Consider the following 19,737-nt stretch of genomic DNA (forward strand, 5'->3'; position numbering starts at 1 on the left):
GCTGGGCAGAGTGCCTGCCGCTGAGATGTGTGACCTAGAAATACTGTAGAGCAGGCTTGTGGGGCGGGCGGGGCGGGCGGGCGGGGCTGTCACTCCTGCTGCTGTGGCCTCATCTGCTTCTCTCTTTCTGTCTGACAGGCCTAGCCGCCCGCCCGGTGCCTCCCCCTGCTCCTGCATGGCGGGACGGGCAGCGCCTCCTGCGGCCCCTCCAGTGCTGTCCCTCCGCTGTCTAGCAGCCCTAGGGGCGTGTCAGCCGCACCTCTGGGACGGGCCCTTCCTTGCGGTGCTGCCGTCCTTTTGGGTTCTTGATTTCTGGATACATGTAGCTTTGCCAGATATGTACTTAGAGATATCAACCGTGTTAATAAGCCCATTAATGTGTAACAACAAGTTTAACAGTTAAGAGAGAGTAGCTGTTCACCTTGAAGACAGGCCTTAGTGTCACGCAGGTTTATTACAGTGGCATGATGGTGACCTGTGCAGTCACTGAGCTGTAGGAGTGAGGCATGTGCTGCACGTCCCTGTCGTACTTAGAGACCTGGCCGGTGCCCTGCGCGGGGCCTCCCCAGGACACACTGACGTAGATTTGCTGTGTAGTCTTGGTGTGGAAATTTGAATTCTGCTTTTCTCTACTAATCTGAAGTGCTCCGTGATGTGTGTATGTGTCTTTCTAACTTCTAATAAACTCACTCCAACTGACCTGTGTCTTGTGTCTGTCTGCTCTGTACATTTCTTGCTCTTCTGGGCGCAGCGCTGCGTGGGCTCTAGCAGCAGTCAGTTTCTGGGATCCCCTGAGGGCCGTTCTGAAACTCCGTGCTGCTGTGCACAGGTCCCTCTGCACTTGACTTCTCGGCCAGTCTCGGCCAGGTGTTTCCGTAGTGTCTGAGTTGGTCATGGGGACAGCTGGCTGCTTTTCTTCAGGCATCTAAGACTTCTGGCGTTTGTATAAAAATGAGCATTTTATTAAAAACTTGCAGCTGTGGGGGTGAAACTGTCGGGAGTATACTGCCTGTGTGAGGCCTGGTGTCCTGCCGGGGCACACATGCTCATGTGACATGGAGTCACACTTGGCTTGAGGATGCCTTAGTTCTCGTGACCCTGTGCTGTCCTTTGTCCTGGGACAGCCTCGGGCTCACTCTCCCTTGGGAATGTGGCTGCCTCTGCATGGATCCTTCATTTCCAGGATTCCTGACCGGGTGTTGTCTGTAACATGTCTGTGCTCACTGCAGGCTGCTGGCTCTGGCAGGACTCACGTGCCAGCCAGTGCCTGGCAGCAGTTGGGGTTGTTGGGCTGAGCATGGGGCAGGAGGGGACACCCACAGCGTTACACTTGTTCACGTGTTTTTCAGGATGGCACTGGATCTTTAAAGCGCAGTGGCTCCTTTAGCAAACTCCGGGCTTCCATTAGACGCAGCAGTGAGAAGCTGGTTAGGAAGCTGAAGGGAGGAAGCTCACGGGACAGTGAGCCGAGGAACCCTGGGTAACTATCTCCCGAGCGCGCCCCTTCCCGCCAGTGTTGGTTCCGAGCCGCAGCCCATCCGAGGCAGCCTTCCTGGAACTCAGGGTTGGTCCCAGGAGCGGTCGGTCGGTCGGGTGCTCCGCCTGCTGCTTTCCAGGGCAGGTTGAGGAGCTGTTGGGAAGCTGGCTGGTCGAGGCTCAAAGGGAGCGGTGGAGCGCCTTGATTCTGTTCAGAGAAAGCCTTGATGGTGGGTGGGGGTTTAGTCTCCCGACCCTGAGCTAGCATGGTGGGTCGCACCTGTGATCTCAGTGTCTGAGAGGCAGCACAGGGTCTAGTGAGACTGCCTCAGAGTTAAAATGGGGCCAGGAAATGAATCGGGTGTTAAAGGCACTCACAACCTTCAGGGTCCATACGGCAGGTAGGCAGGTACGGCAGGAGAGAACTGGCTCTCTGACACACACAGCCCAGGAAAATTGGCTTCACGTGTAAAGTGCTTGCCACTCGAGCCTGAGGATCAGGGTCTGCATCCCCAGCATTCATGCAGAGGGGCATGGTGTGTGTGTGTGTGTGTGTGTGTGTGTGTGTGAGTGTGTGTGTGTCTAGCCCCAGGATTAGGGCAGGTGGAGGAAATCAGATTTTGGCCAGCCAGTCACCTAAGTGGTCTGCTCCAGGTTCAATGACTGTGTCTTAAGGGGAGGAGTGATAGAGGACTCTGAAGATGACCTGGGGACTCTGCACACACATGTGCACACACACGCTCATGTGCACACACACTCATGCACACGCACACACGTACATGCTCTTGTGCACACAACACCCACTGAGCTGCTGAGTCGGCACCCCCAGTGCGTGCAGCATCATTTCTCTCTAAGTTAGCACTGGCGTGACTCCTTCAAAACTCACCGTCCAGAAGGAAAGCTGTGGTCACACTGACAGCCAGGGATTGTGGGGCAAGAGTGGTTTCTGATGAGGTTTGAGTTTTGTGACTTTGTTAAAAGGCACACCTGTAGATTTTCAAAGCTCTGGGCTTTGCTGGTTTAAGGAGAGGCATGAAAGTCACGGGGCTTTGAGTGGAGGTGTCCGTGTTGTTAAAGGGATTTTCTACAAGGGTCACAGGGAAGGCTCTCGGGCTAATGCTGCTCTGTAACAAGCTGCTATGCCTCGTCCCTCTGTGCTGGCAGCTGCCCCACTGGGGACATTCTCTGGAGCCTCCTCAGTCATTCTTTATGTCCCAGACTTCCTGGACAGAACCTGCTCAGTAGAAACGCACAGGGATGCAGTTTGAAAAGGTGTCCCTGGTCACACCCCACTGCTCAGGACACTCCCAGGCTCCGGCCGGCTAGGAGTGTGCAGTATTTGGGGAACGTGTTGGAAATGAAAGTGTTTTCTGAGCTGTTCTGTTGGCTTATGCCTTCTGAAAGTGTCCACTTCCATTCTCAGGGTCATTGCCTTAGGCCCCACGCCGCACTGTCAGCTGGGCCTGGGGCTACTGTGCCCCAGCTAACCTTGTGCATGTGTCACAATCTTGGCTATGTCCCTCAGAAAGCTCTCTGGGTTCATAGTAGATCTGGGAGACAGGTTGGCCTGAGGCAGAGGCACACTATGATTTTTATTAGTAGTTGTGGAGAGGGTCTGAGGAGTTCATAACATCCGTGAAGACGTGGAAGCTTCATTGTCTGAACACTGTGGAAGTCTGTGGGGCAGACTGCCTCCTGCAGCCTCTGCCTGGGGTGGAGCCATGCCGGCAGCCTCAGGGCTGATGGGATGCCAAGCTTTAGGTAGCAAGAGAGCCAGAAAGGCAGGCAGCAGCTCCCGTGGGATCAAACTTTGTTTATTCCAGCACTGAGAGGGAGCATGGAGGATGCTGGCGGTTTCGCTTAGGCTGAGTACTTGGGGTAAAATCCAGGGTCGAGCTTATGCTGGGCAGATGCCCCTACTGTTGCACTTGTATGTGAGTGGGTGCAGCAAAGGAACTGTTGTCTTGACTGCTACGTTTCTTAGGGGGAAGGTTTTTAATGTGAGTAAGAGAGAGAATATATGCAAAGGCATCCGGGAGAGTCAGAGAAAAGAAAGGAGAGGAGAGACTTGAGCACATAGCAAGAGAGCAGGAGGGAGAAGGCCTGAGTGATGGGCAGATCATGTGAGCCACAGAGGGTGAGCAGCCGAGGGGGGAGAAGGACCAGGAGACACTAGCTCTGCTTGTGCAATGTGGAATCAGCTGCGATCCTGAGGGAGCTGGGGGCCAGCGTGGGCTTTGATATGCTCACAGGTATCACAGGGAGACCTGTGTCCTTCCGCCAGAGGTAAGGGAAGTGACTCCTTCTGGCAAATGGAAACCCATTTCTCAGTTTCCTGAGAAATGCTGGCTTTTAGTGGCCAAAAATCTTCCTAGAAAGCCTCTGTCCAGCCCGCGCTCCTTTCTAGACATAGGGACTCTTTCTTTTTTTTTCTTTTTTTTTAAATTTTTTTCTTTCTTTGTTTTTCGAGACAGGGTTTCTCTGTATAGCCCTGACTGTCCTGGAACTCACTTTGTAGACCAGGCTGGCCTCGAACTCAGAAATCTGCCTGCCTCTGCCTCCCGAGTGCTGGGATTAAAGGCGTTCGGGCCACTGCCCAGTGACATAGGGACTCTTGAGACCTTGGTCCAGCCTGAGCTCCTTTCTAGACTTATGGACTCTGAGACCTACTAGAGCTGGGCCAGCCTTCTACTTTTATTTTTTGAGGTAGGGACTTAGTTTGTAGCCCAGGCAAGCCTTGAATTTGTGGTCCTCTAGCCTCAGCCACAGGAGTTGTTGGGACTGCAGATCTGTATTACTGTGCCTGGCACGGGCCCACCTTAAGAGTGGTGGTTCTGTCCCTCTGAGAGACTCTGAAACGCCCAGTGTGCAGAGCCAGTTCTGGAAGCACCCGCTCAGACAGAGTGCTTGGGGCACTCCTCGTCCCCCCCTTCCCTGTGGCTTCTGTGCTAACAGCCAGCAGCAGCGTGCAGCCATCCCTGGGGCTGGAGTGATGGTGGTTTAGGTGTCGTGGCCCCTTTGGCAGCCGGACGTGATATGAAGCACACGTCACGTTGCATGCAGCTGTCTCTCAGTGACTTGGGCTATATGCCATCCAGAGTGTAAAGCTGAGACGTCTTCCTACTGCACCTGCCCTTGACGTCTACCGGACTCTCAGCTTCTAGAAGGACCCCAGGATTTGTCTTTCTAGGGTGTTCCCAGTAGTGCCGGGCCTTCTGGCCCTGTGAGAATAGCATCCCTGGGTGTCCAGGCTGAGGCTAATGCCTGGCTACCCTGGAACACTTGGACCCTAAAAGTTTCCAGCGTCACGGATCAAGGACAGTGCAGCGTGGGCCACCTTTGCTGCCGCCATTTATGAGGAAGAGGGAGGCTGAGAGTCAAATGTGTGTAGCTTTCTTCAGAGAACTCATTTGCTTCCATGAGTATGGTATGAACCCAGACCTCGGGAGGCAGAGGCAGGCAGAGCTCTGAGTTTAAGGCCAGCCTACTCCACAAAGTGACTTCTAGGACAGCCAGAACCACAAAGTGAGACCCTGTCTCAAAAAACCCAAAACCAAACACCATCGGGATGAGTCAAGACAAAATTTACATGTGATTTGCTTCTAGTAGTTTGCTGTAGAGAAAACCCTGGTCAGTCCTCCAACAGTGTGTGGCTGGGCTATGATAAAATGTTTTATTTAGTTTTGTCCTGTAGCTTTTGGTACAGTAGATTAAAGAACAGAGCTAGCCATTTGCTGGGATGTGTGTACAGCACCTGTGACCCATGGGCTGCCAGCCTGTCTCTGGCTTCTATGCCTCTGGAGCTGTGTGCAGTTCACATTCAAAGCCACAGAGCCTGTTGAGAAGACCCTCCAGGTGGGCCTGCTCGGCTGGGGCTGTAGGTGTGCGTGCCTTGCCCGGCTTCAGAGTTTGGTTTGCTTTTAAAAGAAAAAGGGGAGGGGGATTGTTTGTTTGCTTGCTTTATTTTGTCTTTTGCAACAGGGTCTCATTGTGTGGCCCTGGGTAGGCTGGTCTCCAACTTCACTCTGAGTGTCACACCGCACCTGGCCTCAGAGAGATTTTCTAAGTAGAGAAATAGAAACTTCACAGTCAGTCTTGCTAATAGTTAAGTAGTTTTTCTTCTTTTTTTTTTTAAAGATTTATTTATTATTTTATGTAAGTACACTGTAGCTGTCTTCAGACACACCAGAAGAGGGCATCAGATCTCATTACAGATGGTTGTAAGCCACCATGTGGTTGCTGGGATTTGAACTCAAGACCTTTGGAAGAGCAGTCTGTGCTCTTAACCGCTGAGCCATCTCTCCAGCCCCTAGTTTTTCTTCTTATTAATTTATCCAAAACTGTAGAACATATTTATGCATCTGGTCTTCACGGTGAGCCTGGAGTGTTTCCCTTGGGAGCCCTTTAGAGCCCAGACTCACCTTTCAGGCAGCAGAGTTCCCGCCCCTGGCTCAGCAGGCTCAGAAGGTAGCAGGACTTGTTGCATTAGGGATTAAAGCTGTAAAACATGCGAGAGAAAGGCTCACTCTCCAAGTTGAGAAAGGCTCACTCTCCAAGTTGCATGGTCCCTAACATCCAAGAGCAAGAAAGGTTGACCTTAGGGCCGTTCCTGTTTTGGTTGACAATGTGCTGATGGGTTTGTCCTTGCATGTCCATGTCCGGGTTGAAGTCTGAAGCGCGCCAATTCTCTGGGTGTTCTTAATGCGGGTGGCAAAGCCACAGAAGATTGCTTCCAAGTAAGGAGCCTGCCCTGCTTGTGTCCTAGCCACCTTGAGCACGCCCCTCTGTGACGGGCTTATATATTCCGTCTCACTGTGTGTTACTGGGATTGCCTTCAGAGCACCAGCTGGTGATGTAGCTGGAGCTAAGTGCTGCCTTCACCTGAAGCAGTGCCAGTGCAAGCAGTCTCCTCGTATGATTAAGATGTCTAACTGCTGTCGCTGGGGTACTTCAGGTCATAGCCTCGTTTCCCTGTGCAGCTCGGCAGAGTGGCCTTTCTACTCCTTTCTGTTACGACATCTAGTTAGCAGCTGGGTGTAGCTATCAGCTTGGCCCTAGAACCTGCTAGTTGCTTGGGTGCTCCAAGCATTCCTGACAGCTGGAGGAGCGTTCTGACCTACTGGGAAGGACATTTCTCTGCTGCCATATAGAGCTCAGTCCAAGGTGACAGACTCCCTGCTCATCACACCTCGTGAGGCCATAGCTCTTTCAGTGGCCCAGATTCACCTAATAAAGTGTCAGCCCCAAGCAGAGGCTGAGGACACTTTAAGACAGAGGGTGGTGCTCCAGGCACCTGGCCTGGGAGTTAAAGATTGATCTTTGGTGCTGGGATATACTGAGGCCATTGCTCATTAACAACCCCCCGCCAAGAACTGCACCCCAGCACTGAGCTACACCTCTAAATCCAAATGTTTAGTGTTTTTATATGCATATATTTGGTATCAGAGGTCATACTGCTTAATGGTGATTTCCATAGAAGTATTGATTAATTATAATTTTTCCATTTGCTTTTTCACGCAGGAACGAAATAATGGTCTGGCAGACTCGAGAACACTGAGCGCCAGCCACACTGACCTAGCCCACTGAGGGCTGGGACTGAACTAGATAGGATCCTGAGAGTACGAAACACTGACACCCTTGAAGCCCTGGCAGTTCCTTAGCCTGCCCAGGAGGGAGCTTGTCCTCTTGGTTGTAGTGGACTTTCTGTAGATGGGGATGTCCACAGCCTGTAGGCTTTGCTTAAAAGGTGCCTGGCAGCCTCACCCCAGAATTCTGTTGCTTGATCTGCATCTGTGCCTGGGGGCTTCTTCTGGCCAGAGCCAGCAGCACTGTGGCCAGGGTGGCAAGGCAGGCTACAGCTGGTGGCTTAGGTATGTGTGGATCAGCTGCTGCGTGTGACTTCTGCCAGCCACGCTTTTGTGACACCTAGATCTATTTAGAATTTAACACTGTGAAAAAGTTATGAAGTAAGAATCAGAAGCTTAAAATACTTCCTTCAGAGCTCACAGTGTCTGTTTAGCCTCAAGTGTAGAGGGAAGAGAAGCCGCAAGGGGAGTTGCTTCCCACGGGGCTCTGTAGACCTCCCCTCTGTCGGGTCAGTGTTGGCGGTGGACGCTGTGCAGTGGTCTAGGGTCTGCTCTCCTGGTGTCTGCTAAGCTTACAGCTTTTTCATGGGTGGGTTTTGACAGTGTTTCCGATCAACCTGTGGCAATTGTGAGACTAACTTTAACTGTGGCCTACGTTAGGGCAGCAGGGGTGGCCTTTGGGTTGCAGGGACTCTGTCTCAGCCTCGCATCAGTCTGAGGAGCTGCGTGGTTCCCATCAAACACCAGGGTTTTGGGCTGGTATTTAAAATTAATTCATTGACCACAACCAGCTACAGGTTTTCTTAGGCCAGGGGTGGCGGCACACAACTTGAATCCCAGCACTCAGGAGGCAGAGGAAGGTGGAATTCCGGGCGAGCCTGGTCTACAGAGTGAGTTCCAGGCCAGCCAGGGCCACACAGAAACCCTGTCTTCAGGTAGTGCACAGGGTTGGGGCTGGAGAGATGGTTCAGCAGGCCATACCAGTGCGAGTGCCTCAGAAGCCATGGAAAGACCCGGTGGCTCCGGGGAGTCAGCTGGCTTGACTAGCTGACACTGCTTCAGAGCACTCTGGGAACTTGTATGCAGTCAGCACTGTGCAAGGTTCTGTTGCACTTAATGTCCTTAGGAGAAAAGCAGGGCTCGGCTGTCCCTTTCACCATGTTCCTCAGTTCCTCATGGTGAGCGAGGGACCCTCAGGAGAGTGCCATGTGTTTATTGCTGGGGAAGCTCTTGGGGGTGCATAGTCCTAGGTGCTGGGTGTTGGTTCTTACATAGTCCTAGGTGCTGGGTGCTGGAAGAGCGCAGATGCTCAGATAGAAGTCTCCTGGGATGCTGCTAGAGATGTTACGGAGAGAGTCTCTGTGTGTGCCTGTACATGCACGTGTGAGAGAGCATGACCCGTGTGTGTGTGTGTGTGTGTCCGCTGTGTGGAGATCAGGATACCTCTGCATTCATTCCGTTCTCTTCTTCTCATGGTTCCAGAGAGTGAACCAGGTTGCCATTGTGCTGCAAGTTTCTTTACTCTCTGCACCATCTTGCCAGCCTGGGAAAGTCAGCGTTCATAGGAATATATACTGAATGCTGAGATGTGTGCTTACAGCTCATGTAGCCCTTTGGGGGCCGTGAGCCTAGCTTCTGTCTCCTACGCCCGTCTGCACTGTCTTGAGCTGTTGTACCTGTGGTATAGGTGAGCAGGAGTCCGGGCAGCTAGCTGGCTGCAGTGAATGCAGATACTGGTGGCAAGGTGTCCCATATCCTGAGAGATGCTCTCGACTTACCTGGTGGGCCTATGTTGGGGTGGACTTTCAGTGCCCCTGACCTGGCTGGTGGATCCAGGCCCTAGGAACCTTTGGGCATAGATTCTAAGTGCCTCTGGGAACTGTCTTCTAATTTTCAATACAGTCTCTTTAGAAAATAATTTGCAAGTGTTGATACTTTGTTACAAAAATAAAGTTTTATTTCCGGGTCTAAAGCCCTCCAGTTCTGCAGAGCTGTTTTATGTGAACCACCCCACCCAAGCAGCTGTGTGTCCCCTCATCCTCAGCTCTCAGGCACGGGTCAGTGGGTCATAGCTCAGTGTAGAACACTTGCATGCAGGAGGCCCTAGGTTTAGTCTGCAGGATTGCCACAGCGGGTAGGAGCCCCAGGGGCCTTTGAAACGATGAGCTCATAAGAGGATAGGGCCGCCCTGAAGATGTCATGGTATATACCATAAGTGGACTGTTTTCCCTACTGGAGTGGGGACAGTGACAGTGTATGTCCTGGTTTAAGGAGTCAGACACTACTGGAGCAACAGGACTCCTTGGTGAAGGTCCACTTGGCACACTTGCTGGTGGGAGCCTGTGCTACCTGTGCGTCAACACACAGCCCTGTCTACAGAGGCCACACCCATTGCTTACTGCTGAGCCTCAAGTCCACAAGGTGTTGATTCTGAGTCCAGAGCACATGTTACCAGGAGGCCTACCTGCTGGCTGAGTGTGTACACAGTCCTGTTGGGTGCTTTGTGGTGCCTTCCAGCCTGGATGCACCGCCCAGCCGAGTTGCCAGGAACACCTGCCAGGCCTTAGTGAGCACACACACCTGTTTCCGGGTGTCCCTTTCATAAGTTGCCCAAAGCCACTTAGCCTAGACAGCTGGGTTGGGCCTGGCCCATCTCTCTTCCTCGGACAGTTTTCTCCACTCTGCCCTAAAATGGTGTATATGTGTGGGGAGGAGCCCAGTCGGGGAGTGTCTCACTGCAAGCCATGCTTGGCCTGAGTGGTAGGTGTTACTGTGTATGTGTGTGTGTGTGTGTGTGTGTGTGTGTGTGTGTGTGTGTGTGTGTGTATGTGTGTATGTGTGTATGTGTGTGTGTGTGTATAGTGGGTTGGGGGGAGTTAAGACCATCCTGCAGGAGGGTAGGCCCCACCAAGCTGCTGAGTCCCAGGCAGAAAGCAGAAGAGAGAAGAGCTGAGTCTTGTCATTTTGGGGTCCTACGGAGACGCCCTCTGGGCTGCCAGAGCTCCTGCTGCTCAGTCATCCTCTAATGGGTAGGTGAACCCCAGGGAGGAGAGAGCAGATACTGACAGACTAACCGTCACTGGGTGCCTGTTCACCAGGTGCCACTGACTGACAGGTTGTTGGAAAGAGTCATCAGAATCAGGGTTCCTTGGGACCTGCTCAGGCTGACCCACTGGTCTCACTGTTAGTAGGACTGTGTTCCTGGCATCCCCCTAATGCCTTCCCCACTGACTGTGTAGCAGCAGGAGGAGAGGGGTAGGTGGGGGGCGAAGAGCACTCGGAGAGTCCGAACTGGGCTTCTGGGCAAGCCTGTGGTAACATCGTCCTCATGGGTGCGGTCAACCATCAGTCGCATCAGGAGCTGGTTAGCCCAGGTGATGCCAAGGGCTGGAGAGAGGCGCTCTTCTGAAGCCCTGAGACACAAAATGAGTGTTGGTGCTTGTACAGCCCACCATGTCCGCCATGCTGAGGTGCCCACACTCACCCTAGTGACCTGGACACAGACTGCTGGTCCTCCACCATGTCTGTCACCTGGAAAAAGCAAGTGAGGGTTAGTGACACAGCCACCTCAGCTGCCCCCCTTCTACCCAGCCACTTGCTTTCCCCATGGTCAAGGGCAGCCCCCTCCTTCCCAGCCAGCGCCAGCTGCACCTACCTGGTTGATGCACAGCACTGGGCTCCTGAAGGTGCTGCTCAGTCTTCGCAGTGTGGCCCCCAGCGAGAGCAGGAGCTTCGCCCTGATGGCTGAGGCCTGAAGGTGGAACTCACAACGAAATGGGGCTGCAATGGAGTCAACCACCACCAGGCGGGCCATGCCCCTCGACAGCAGGATGGGGACTTTCTTACTCACACACTCCAACAAGGTGTCCTGTGGGGACACACATCACGCCTGCTGGTGGCCTCTGCATGGTCAGAACTCCCCGACTGTAGCTTTTTGACACTTATTGGCTGCCTCCTGGCCTCCTGGGGTGGAGGCTCATACCTGGACCTGCACCCTGAGTCCCGTGGAGGTTGTCCCATGCAGATACTGAGGTCACCCAACCCAGCTACAGCTCCACGGCTGACATGATCACCTCACTACACTGCAGTCTAGAGAGCAGCTCTGCTTGGTCTCACTTGAGTGGGGTGTGTGTAGGGTGTGTGTGTGTGTGTGTGTGTGTGTGTGTGTGTGTGTGTGTGTGTGTGTGTATGTGTATGTATGGGGAGGTAGGTGCCTTCCAGGTCTTTGTGCTGATGGGGCAGGCCAGACCTGCTGTGGTAGGATGGAGTAGTGGTCTGGGAGTCTGCTCTGCACACATCAGGTACCACCCACTCCTAAAGGAGCTGGGACCCTGCCCCATCCACATCAGCTGCGCCCTGGAGAAGATGCTAGTGGGGACAGAGAAGGGATGGCACCAGGATCATCTCCCCTGCCACCCACTCCAGGAGCCCTAGGCTTTCTTGGGGCCACTGTGTACTGTTTGGCACTGAAGTTGGGTGACTTAAGATGTGTTTGAGTGGCCCAGGTGACAGGGTAGGATTATACGGGGAGGGTGGATGGCTGCTGTCAGAGGGTCACGTGGCTACAACTGGGTGGTGCTAAGGCTTGAAGTTTCAGCCAGGGCCTTCATATTGTTCCTGAGTTTGGGGTCTTCAGGCACTTTTGGCTGGCCAGGCAGGTAGCCCTATACCAGCTCACTGGCAGCTGTGAGGAGCTGTCAGTTCCCGCATCCAGCCAGGAGTGAAATTCAGTCTGTACCTCTTTCTAGGGCATCCCCCGCAGAGCCTCTTTGTGTGGAAAACGACAGCAGCAGCCTAGAAGACGCTAGCACTAACGTGAGTGTCTGCACCCACAAGCCAGGGCTTGGGCACCTTGGGGATGACAGGAAGAGGGAGGGGGCCAGGTGTGGTCCATATTGCTTCTCATGCACAAAGCTGGGAGGGAGGGAGGCTCTGTGTCCACATCCTGTGGCCTTGAGGCTGGCACTGACTTCTCCCATTGCTGGGCAGACAGACCCCAGGGCAGGAGATGGAGCTGCTCCCAGTGGTGACCTGACCTGCAGCTTTCTCTTGCAGTGACCTGGGCCTGGTCCTTTAGACACCATGCTGCTGCTGCTGCTGCTGCTGCTGAGCACGGCTCCGGAGCTGGCCCTGTGAAGGCCAGGGTGGGGCTGGGAGGGCCCTCGGCTGGGAGCCCGCAGTGCTAACTTAGTTCCCTTGCCCATGTGCTGTGGAGCGTATACTAACAACTACACCTCTAGTAGGGTCTTGGAGAGCCACTCTCAGTCAGCAAGGGTGGTGACCTGGTCCTGTCCCCTTCCTGGGAGGCCTACGAGCAGGACACGTCTGGCTCTTGCTGCTTCTGCCTGGCCTCTTTGTGGCACTTCTCATGTGTTTAGTTCTGTGTCGTGTGTGATAATGTATTTTTATTGTACATTTTTTAAAAAAAAATTAAAAGTTTATATGCCATACCATCTACCAGAATGAAAGCCTGTTCATAACTATTTTTTAAAAATTAAATTTTTTTATTATCATGCAAGTGAGTGAGTGCGTGCCATGGTGAGTGTGTGGAGGTCAGAGGACACTGGAGTCAGCTGAGCCAGCCTGTGGTCCTCTCATGGCTAGGCTCTTAACTCTCGGCCTAGCCATGTGACGGCCCAGATGGGCACACTGAGGGTGCTCCTGCCATTTATATTCGGGGAACTGGGTTATCCCCTTCTCCAAGCTTGGAATGACCTCCATTTTCACCCATCCCTGCAGCAGAGAGCCTCTCTGCACTGACCAGCTGTCCTGGGCTTGGCCCTGCTTCCTGCAACAGGTAAGCCCCAGGCCCTGGCAGCGTCAACAGAGAACAGCAGCCAGGAGAGGGGCCTGAGGTCTATGGCCTCCCTTCCCTACCTTTTTCCTGGGTTGATTGATTAGGTCTGTGTTTCAGGTAAAGAATAATGTTGGTTCAAAGATAGGACGAACAGGCAGATTATACAAGAAGCTGACTATCTGGGCGGTGGTGGCGCATGCCTTTAATCCCAGCACTTGGGAGGCAGAGGCAGGCAGATTTCTGAGTTTGAGGCCAGCCTGGTCTACAAAGTGAGTTCCAGGACAGCCAGGGCTATACAGAGAAACCCTGTCTTGAAAAAACAAAAACAAAAAACCCAAACAAACAAAAAACCAAGAGCCTGACTAGTGAGGTTTTTGTTGACATAGGGTCTCACTGTGTAGCCCTGGCTGGTCTGGAACTATTTATGTAGACCCGGCTGGCCTCAGACTAAGATTTCTCCTGTCCTTCCCTCCCAAGGGCTGAGATCAGAGGTGTACGCTATTAGACCCAGTTTGACCAGTTTTTGCATTAAATCCCCATGCTGGAGAGTGTATTCGTCACCCCAGAATCCCCAAATGCCTGGCCCACAGGTACCTCAGGGACAGCAGGCAGGCTTCCTGCTGTGTGTTTAGAAAGAACACTTCCATGACCTTCACCCAATGGGAGTCTGACACTTCCTCTTCTTGCCTTTACCCTGAGCTGAGTCTGTCACCCGTCTCTGCACAGGTGACCCTGGCTGAGTCGCTGGGCCATCTGTGAGCACAAGCAGCACTCACCACGTCGGCCGCGTGTTCAATGAAGATGTGGTTGCTGAACCTGATCTTCTCGATCAGCTCCTCAGGCGCGTCTGTCCGCAGCCTCCGCTGCTGCGCGATGAGCTGCCACAGCCGCTTGCTGGGGAAGGCATCTTCTGTGCAGATGTAGACAGCCCCTGGAAGCCAGAGTGCCCAGTGTGTGAGGAAACGGAAACGGACCCGTGGCTGCACACACCAAATGGAGTCTCATGCCTGCCTGTCTGCTTCTGTCCCTTAATAAGTTTTTCCCCAGAAGGGCAGCAGGTTAGACCTGGGTATCCTACCTGTGGCTGCCGTGCTGGCTCCTTAGGAACACAGGCTAGCCCTGAGTACACACTGAGTACACACATCTATGCTCCTGAATACCCTGCTATCTCATGCCGGCTCTCCAGTTCCTCACTGGGGTGGGCAGGGCAGAGGGTGGGTGGATCACCAGGGTTAAGGGACTTTGAGACACGTTCCTCAGATTCAGGACAACTCACAGGCTCCCACCTCTCTCTGTGCGTCTACTTGATGATGCTGGTGCCATTGTGGTAAGTGCAAGAGCGGGTGAACAGGCACCTGAGACACCGGGGACATAAACAGTCCTTGTGTCATATGCTTTGGGGCCAAAGGCCACCCTGATCCTGCCGCCAAATGAGCTGGACAGCAATCGGGGAGCCGTGTGTGGGTGGCAGGTGCCTCGCCTGCGACTGCTGGAACCTACACCATTAGTCCTAGACCTCCGAGGAGAAAAGACCTTGCCAAAGACGTCAAACCACAGAGTAAGGAGACGTGCGTGCTTCATAAGACAAGCACTGTCTGTGTCTCAAAGGTCTCGGTTAAAGCAGATCTCCCACAAAGGGGGAACAGAGCCGACAATACTCTGCACTTAATATAAGGATTTAAAACTTTCTGCTCAAATAGGGTCTCACATCCCAGGCCAGACACATGTGGAGCCAGCCTGGCCTCCAGCCTGCATTGATCTTCCTGCACCTGCATCCTGAGGGCTGGGGTTACAGGTGTGTGCCTATGACTGGCATGGAAGACTCTAGGCAAAGGCCGGGTCTTCCGGGGGATGACCTGACAGAAGGCACGTCAGCGGCTAACAGCACATCACTACAGACCTCTGGAATGCTGGGAACACTGGCACTGCCTTCCCTACCAGGAGCAGCTGTTGTACCAGGCAGTGTCAATGAGAACAAGGGAAACTAGAGCCTTCGGACATTGCTTTTGTGACAGTATTAACCTGAAGTGGTGGTGTGGTGAAACCCCAGCTGCTGAAGAGCTGGGCGAAGCTTAGGGCTCCTCAGACCTGCTTCCTTCCTGTCTTGGGCACAGGACCCAAGGCTTAAATGGTGGAGACCATAGCTTATTTTGTTTTGTGTTCTGAGACAGGGTTTCTCTGTGTAATAGAGCCCTGGCTGTCCTGGACTTGCTTTGTAGATCAGGCTGACCTCAAACTCAGAGTCTGCTTGCCTCTGCCCCCTGAGCACTGCGATTAAAGGCTTGGGCCACCACGCCTGGCTCAGCCATGGCTTGTTTTGCAGCTATGACCATCAGCCCTTAGAGGGCCCAGGCAGAGTCTCCCAGTACCAAAACCATCCACACGCTGCTCAACTACTGGCCAGACCAGAAGGGAAAGGCCTCGTGCTCTGCCCTACCTGTCTGGTTCTGTGAGTCTGGGTGCAGGGGTGTGTAGTAACTGTAGGCCCAGCTAGCACCCCCTGCTTCCCCCTGCCAGCCTAGCACAGCTCCACCTCCCACTCACTCTTCTGGAAGAAGAAAGACATATAGGGGAAACCACTCAAGAGATAGCCACTGGCTCCCAGAGAGGAAAGCAGCTCTCAGAGCAGGCCAGGGATCAGCTCTACCTGCCTCAGATCCTGCCTCCCCTCCCTTCAGGAAGGGGAGCCACTTACCGGCCTCTAGGCCTCCATATTGTCTTGGGAACTGCACAGCCAGGCAGAGCTGTAGCGCCAGCTGGGTCTTTCCTGCTGAGCTGCAGCCAGCCAGGCCAGTGATGCCCTCCAGGGGCAGGCCTCCACCCAGGAACTGATCCAGGACAGGGCAGCCTAGGCTCAGGCGTTGATGCTGCTCAGGGAAGCTCTCCTTCTGCTGGAACAGATGCAGTGCTGCAGGGAGCATGCCAGGCTGTGTCAGCGGTCTAGCCCGCGCCCCGCCCACAGCCCCGCCCACAGCCCGCACTCCGCCCACAGCCTGCTAGGGCCTGTGATCCTGAGGCCTTCAAGGAAGTGCTGGCACATGCAACATGGGTGAAGGACTGGCAAAGCCACCACACACACACACACACACACACACAGGCAGAATGCTAAGGTAGGCAGCCTGGTTGTGCAGCTGAGTACAATGCATATGTAAGAGTCTGTCCCTGTCACATTTCCCAGGTGGGCCCACACCCTTCCCTGGTGGACAAAGCTGCTGAAGAAACCCGAACGCAGTTCAGGTGTAGTGGTCTACACATTTAATCCCAGCTCTTGGGAGGCAGAAGCAGCTCCGAGAGTTTGAGGCCAGCCTGAGCTACACAGAACTGCATAGAGAGACTCCATCAGGGAGAGGGAGGCTGTGGGGGAGGAAGAAGGAAACTGACGCTCCTGAATGGAGCAATGTAGCGAGCAGGCTTTCCTCAGCATGAGCATCAGCCTGTGACAGTGATGGTGACAGTTCTGAGCAGCTGGAGCCTCAGCTTAGAGGCCAGTGAGGTAAAGCCATCGTGTGGAAGCCATGTTCTGAGTGTCAGGACCTCTCACAGCTGCTGCCACCATACCACGCCACAGGGACCTAACTTTATCCTTTACTGTGAGGGTCTCCTCCGAGGGCAGGTACTTCAGGAGGACTCTGTAGAGAAGCTGAAGCCATGAGACCCTACTGTTCTGCTATGTGGGCCCTTCTTTGTGGGCTTTGGACAAGTCACTTGGGCTACCTATCCTAGGTTCCTAGTGTGCTGTGAAATTGTTCCCCACAAGTCTACCCAGGCCTGCGCTCCAAGCACCCCAGCCCAGGTGCTCACCTGAGAGGACGCGGCTTCCCCGAAGGTGTAGAGAGGCAGCTCTCAGCAGGCACTGCACATCGTGGCTGGGCAGGCCGGTGAGCCGCTGCAAGTCTGGTCCGGAGTAGCACAGAATCTCCTTCACTGACTTCAGTCTGCCTGAAGTCACAGGGATAGACCACTCAGTCAGAGTGGGAGGTGGGGATGGAGCTGGGCCTCCAGATCTGGGACACCAATTCTGGATTCGCCCACAAAATCTTGGGGAATGCGACTAGTGGATGGAGAGGGAAGGGAGGGAGGGTCCTGCTGGCGCTGCTGCACCCTCGTAACTGGGCCTGACTCTCTTGTCAGCAGCAGTAGGAGCCAGAGAGCGAATCCTGAGTGCTATGAAGATGTGACTGTCGCCCTGTCCCACCCTTTGTCCACAGTCCCAACTACTTGGAAGGCTGAGACAGGAGGGTCACTTGCACCCAGGATTCAAGGCCAGTTTAAGCTACACAGCAAGACCCTGTATTTTAAAAACAAGAAAGCATGAATGTAGAGTTGGGGGTGTGACATGAAAGAGTGCCTTTTGACCACGTACAAAGCTCTGGAGTTGACTGACAGTGGCAAACAGAGAGAGGGCCAAGGGAGAATCAACTCTGAGTCCCCAAGCCAGGCCAGGGTAAGCAAAGAGGCGGATGGAGCCAGGATGCAAGCAGGCCGGGCCAGGCAGGAAGCAATGGGCGGCACACAGTAATGACCAAGGCCTACTGCTTGCTGCTTGAGGAGGAAACCAGTTCTGTTCTGGGCTTGCATTTACTTTTTACTTTCAAACCAGTTAGCAAAAGAAATTATTGCTCCCAGCACTGGGAGATGGAGGCAGGAGGAGCTCTGTGAGTTCAAGGCCAGGCTGGTCTACAAGTGAGTTCCAGGCCAGCTAGGGCTACACAGTGAGACCCTGTTGCAATTAAAAAGAAAGAAAAATGAAAAAGAAAAAAATAATACATTGCAGATATATCAAACTAGTTCACACAGTGGCAGAAAGAGCTGCCAGGAACATGCGGGCTGAGCAGCTCGCCCTCTGCAGCCACAGCCCTCTGGGAACTCAGGTGCCAAAGGTGCCCCTTGCGAGACCAACCAACCCCGCTTTGAAAAGGAGAGAAGCCGCTAGGCGTGGGTGGTGCAGAGAGTGCAGCTTGTTTTGCCCACAGTGCCTGTGTGCCCTGCTCACCACACACATACCCCTCTTAACCGCAGCAGTAATTCGGGGGTTTAGGTCCAGCTGATCCAAGTCCATTCCTAAGTGGTCTCAGCAGGGGCATGCAGAGCTGACGGTGACAGCACACAGCAGAGCTGACAGGCACACAGCGACGGATGGTGACACACACCAACTCAGACTTCCTGTGGGAAGGTGACACACAGGGCGGTCCGAAGCCAAAGTGTGGTTAGGTGTCCCACTGAGCGCCGAGGACAGGTGTCTCCCGGTCCATGAGAGCTAAGGATGGTGCTCCTGCGTGCACCGTCAACCCTGAGGAGGACTAGGCAGTCTGGAAGCCTAGGTTCACTCCAGATGTTGGCACAGAACTAATTCAGCCGTAGTCAACATCCTGAAGGTGTCAGTGCGGGGGGGTGGGGGTGTGGGGGTGGGGGGGGTGGGACAAGGTAGCTGCCCCTTGCTGCTCCCCTTCAACTTCCTGGGGCATAGAGGGGTCTTGCTCAGCATTCCCCAGCTTTTTGTGAGTTTGGGATTTTGAAGGATGGTGGGAGAAATTGAACCTGGTCAGAGAACAACAGAAGAGGCAGCTCCACCGTACCAGAAAGCACAGAGAAAGTCTCCCGAAAGGGGCCCGGAGGGGACAGCACCAGGCCAGTGTGAGGAAAGGCGTGTCCTACAGTACACTGCAATGGGTTCAAATGACAGTGCCAAGAGGCACTAAGGATGGGGTGGAGTGGCTCAGGAGCCAAGTTTGAGGAGGCCGAGGACGTGAGATCTGGTGCTGGGCAGGTTTGGTGGGCTGCCAGTAATCCCAGGGCTCAGAAGGCAGAGACAAGTTCCTCAGAGCAGGCCGACAGGCTGAATCTGTGGACTTTGGGTTCGTAGGGCAAGTGATGGAGGAATATATGTCAGACATCTGCCTTCCACACACGCACACACATCAGTACGGATGCAAACGGACATACACGTATGTACATACAACACACACACATACACCACACCACACAGGGCAGGAGGGAAGGGAGAACATGCTTTCAGACACAAAGCTCTGGCACCAGAACTCAAAGGTCCCCCAAGCCATCGCTACAGCGTCCAGTGGTGAACCAGAGCAATCACAGGGCTTGGTGGAGACTGGACAGAGGACATAGTCAGGGGCGGGTTCTATCTGTGCACCCGCAAATGCCAAGGCCTTGAGGCAGCTAACCTTGCTTTACAAAGTGCCACTGAGCAACTTCTACTTCAACACTGAGAACCTGTGTCTCAGACAAAAGCACAGAGCTCCATGCTCCACTTGGCCGCCTGCCTTCCGGAGAAGTAGGGTTACACCAGCTCATCCCTCCAACTGGGCTAGAGTGTGTCCAATTGTGTCAGAGAGAGAGCAAAGCTCCTGGGTAGCTGATTTGGCCAATTACCCAAAGAAGCTAGAGGGTGAGGCGCGCGCGGTGGCTCACACCTGTATCAGTGCGAGGAAGGCTGAGGCAGGACTGCTGAATCCAAGGCCAGCCTAGGCTACACGCACAATGTGACTCGTCCTTACGAACACCACAAGAAAAACAAAAGTCACAGATCAAATCTGCAGCGAGTGGTCACGCTGTGGCTGGCCTGGGACTCTAGTGCGGAAAGCAGGTCCCGCGCTCAGTTCGATTCCTTCAAACCCCGCTACGGGCTTGAAGGGGTGCCCCGCTGGGGAAGCTCGTTCTTGAGTCCCGACCTGGGGCGCTCGAAACCCACAGTGTCCTCTGTCCTCTCCCGCCACCCCATGTTCGGCCACTCGCGATCAGCTAACTCACCTCCCGGATCAGCGACCCCGCAAGTCTCCCGCGCGCTCCGCCCGCTCCTGAAGCCCCGCCCATCTCAATCTTCTCTTCCAATGAGAGGCCAGAGTCCGAGTCTGCTCCACC

General features: G+C 54.0%; 2 protein-coding genes across 28 annotated transcripts in view; one reads left to right on the plus strand and one right to left on the minus strand.

The window, feature by feature from the left end:
- Positions 1-13,646, plus strand: part of Klc1 (kinesin light chain 1) — a 49,410-nt gene extending 35,764 nt beyond the window's left edge. For 8 of the 25 annotated variants that reach the window (NM_008450.2, NM_001361611.1, NM_001361613.1 and 5 more), the window contains one exon: positions 139-701. In NM_008450.2, coding sequence (NP_032476.2) covers positions 139-144 — 6 coding nt within the window. In that variant the 3' untranslated portion in view covers positions 145-701. Of the gene's footprint in view, positions 1-138; positions 702-1,349; positions 1,481-6,145; positions 6,213-6,996; positions 11,877-12,116; positions 12,578-13,584 lie in introns of those variants that run through there. The other 17 variants (XR_003949989.1, XR_003949987.1, XR_003949988.1 and 14 more) reach the window with 7 other exon arrangements.
- Xrcc3 (X-ray repair complementing defective repair in Chinese hamster cells 3) lies at positions 8,994-19,695 on the minus strand. 3 transcript variants are annotated; one of them, XM_030246959.1, is made up of 8 exons: positions 19,627-19,695; positions 17,863-18,707; positions 16,660-16,797; positions 15,554-15,766; positions 13,635-13,789; positions 10,717-10,929; positions 10,546-10,592; positions 8,994-10,474 (listed from the first exon to the last, which is right to left on the minus strand). In XM_030246959.1, exons 2-8 carry the CDS (start codon positions 17,915-17,917, stop codon positions 10,246-10,248), a joined length of 1,050 nt encoding a protein of 349 aa, XP_030102819.1. In that variant the 5' UTR covers positions 17,918-18,707; positions 19,627-19,695; the 3' UTR covers positions 8,994-10,245. The 3 variants fall into 3 exon arrangements, with proteins under 3 accessions (XP_030102819.1, NP_083151.1, XP_006516363.1); NM_028875.3 differs by having other exon boundaries at positions 17,863-18,021; positions 19,627-19,681; XM_006516300.1 differs by lacking the exons at positions 15,554-15,766; positions 19,627-19,695 and having other exon boundaries at positions 17,863-18,250.
- Positions 19,696-19,737: the final 42 nt, after the last annotated feature.

This window comes from Mus musculus, chromosome 12 (genome assembly GCF_000001635.26).
Source record: "Mus musculus strain C57BL/6J chromosome 12, GRCm38.p6 C57BL/6J".
NCBI classification, from domain to species: Eukaryota; Metazoa; Chordata; class Mammalia; order Rodentia; family Muridae; genus Mus; species Mus musculus.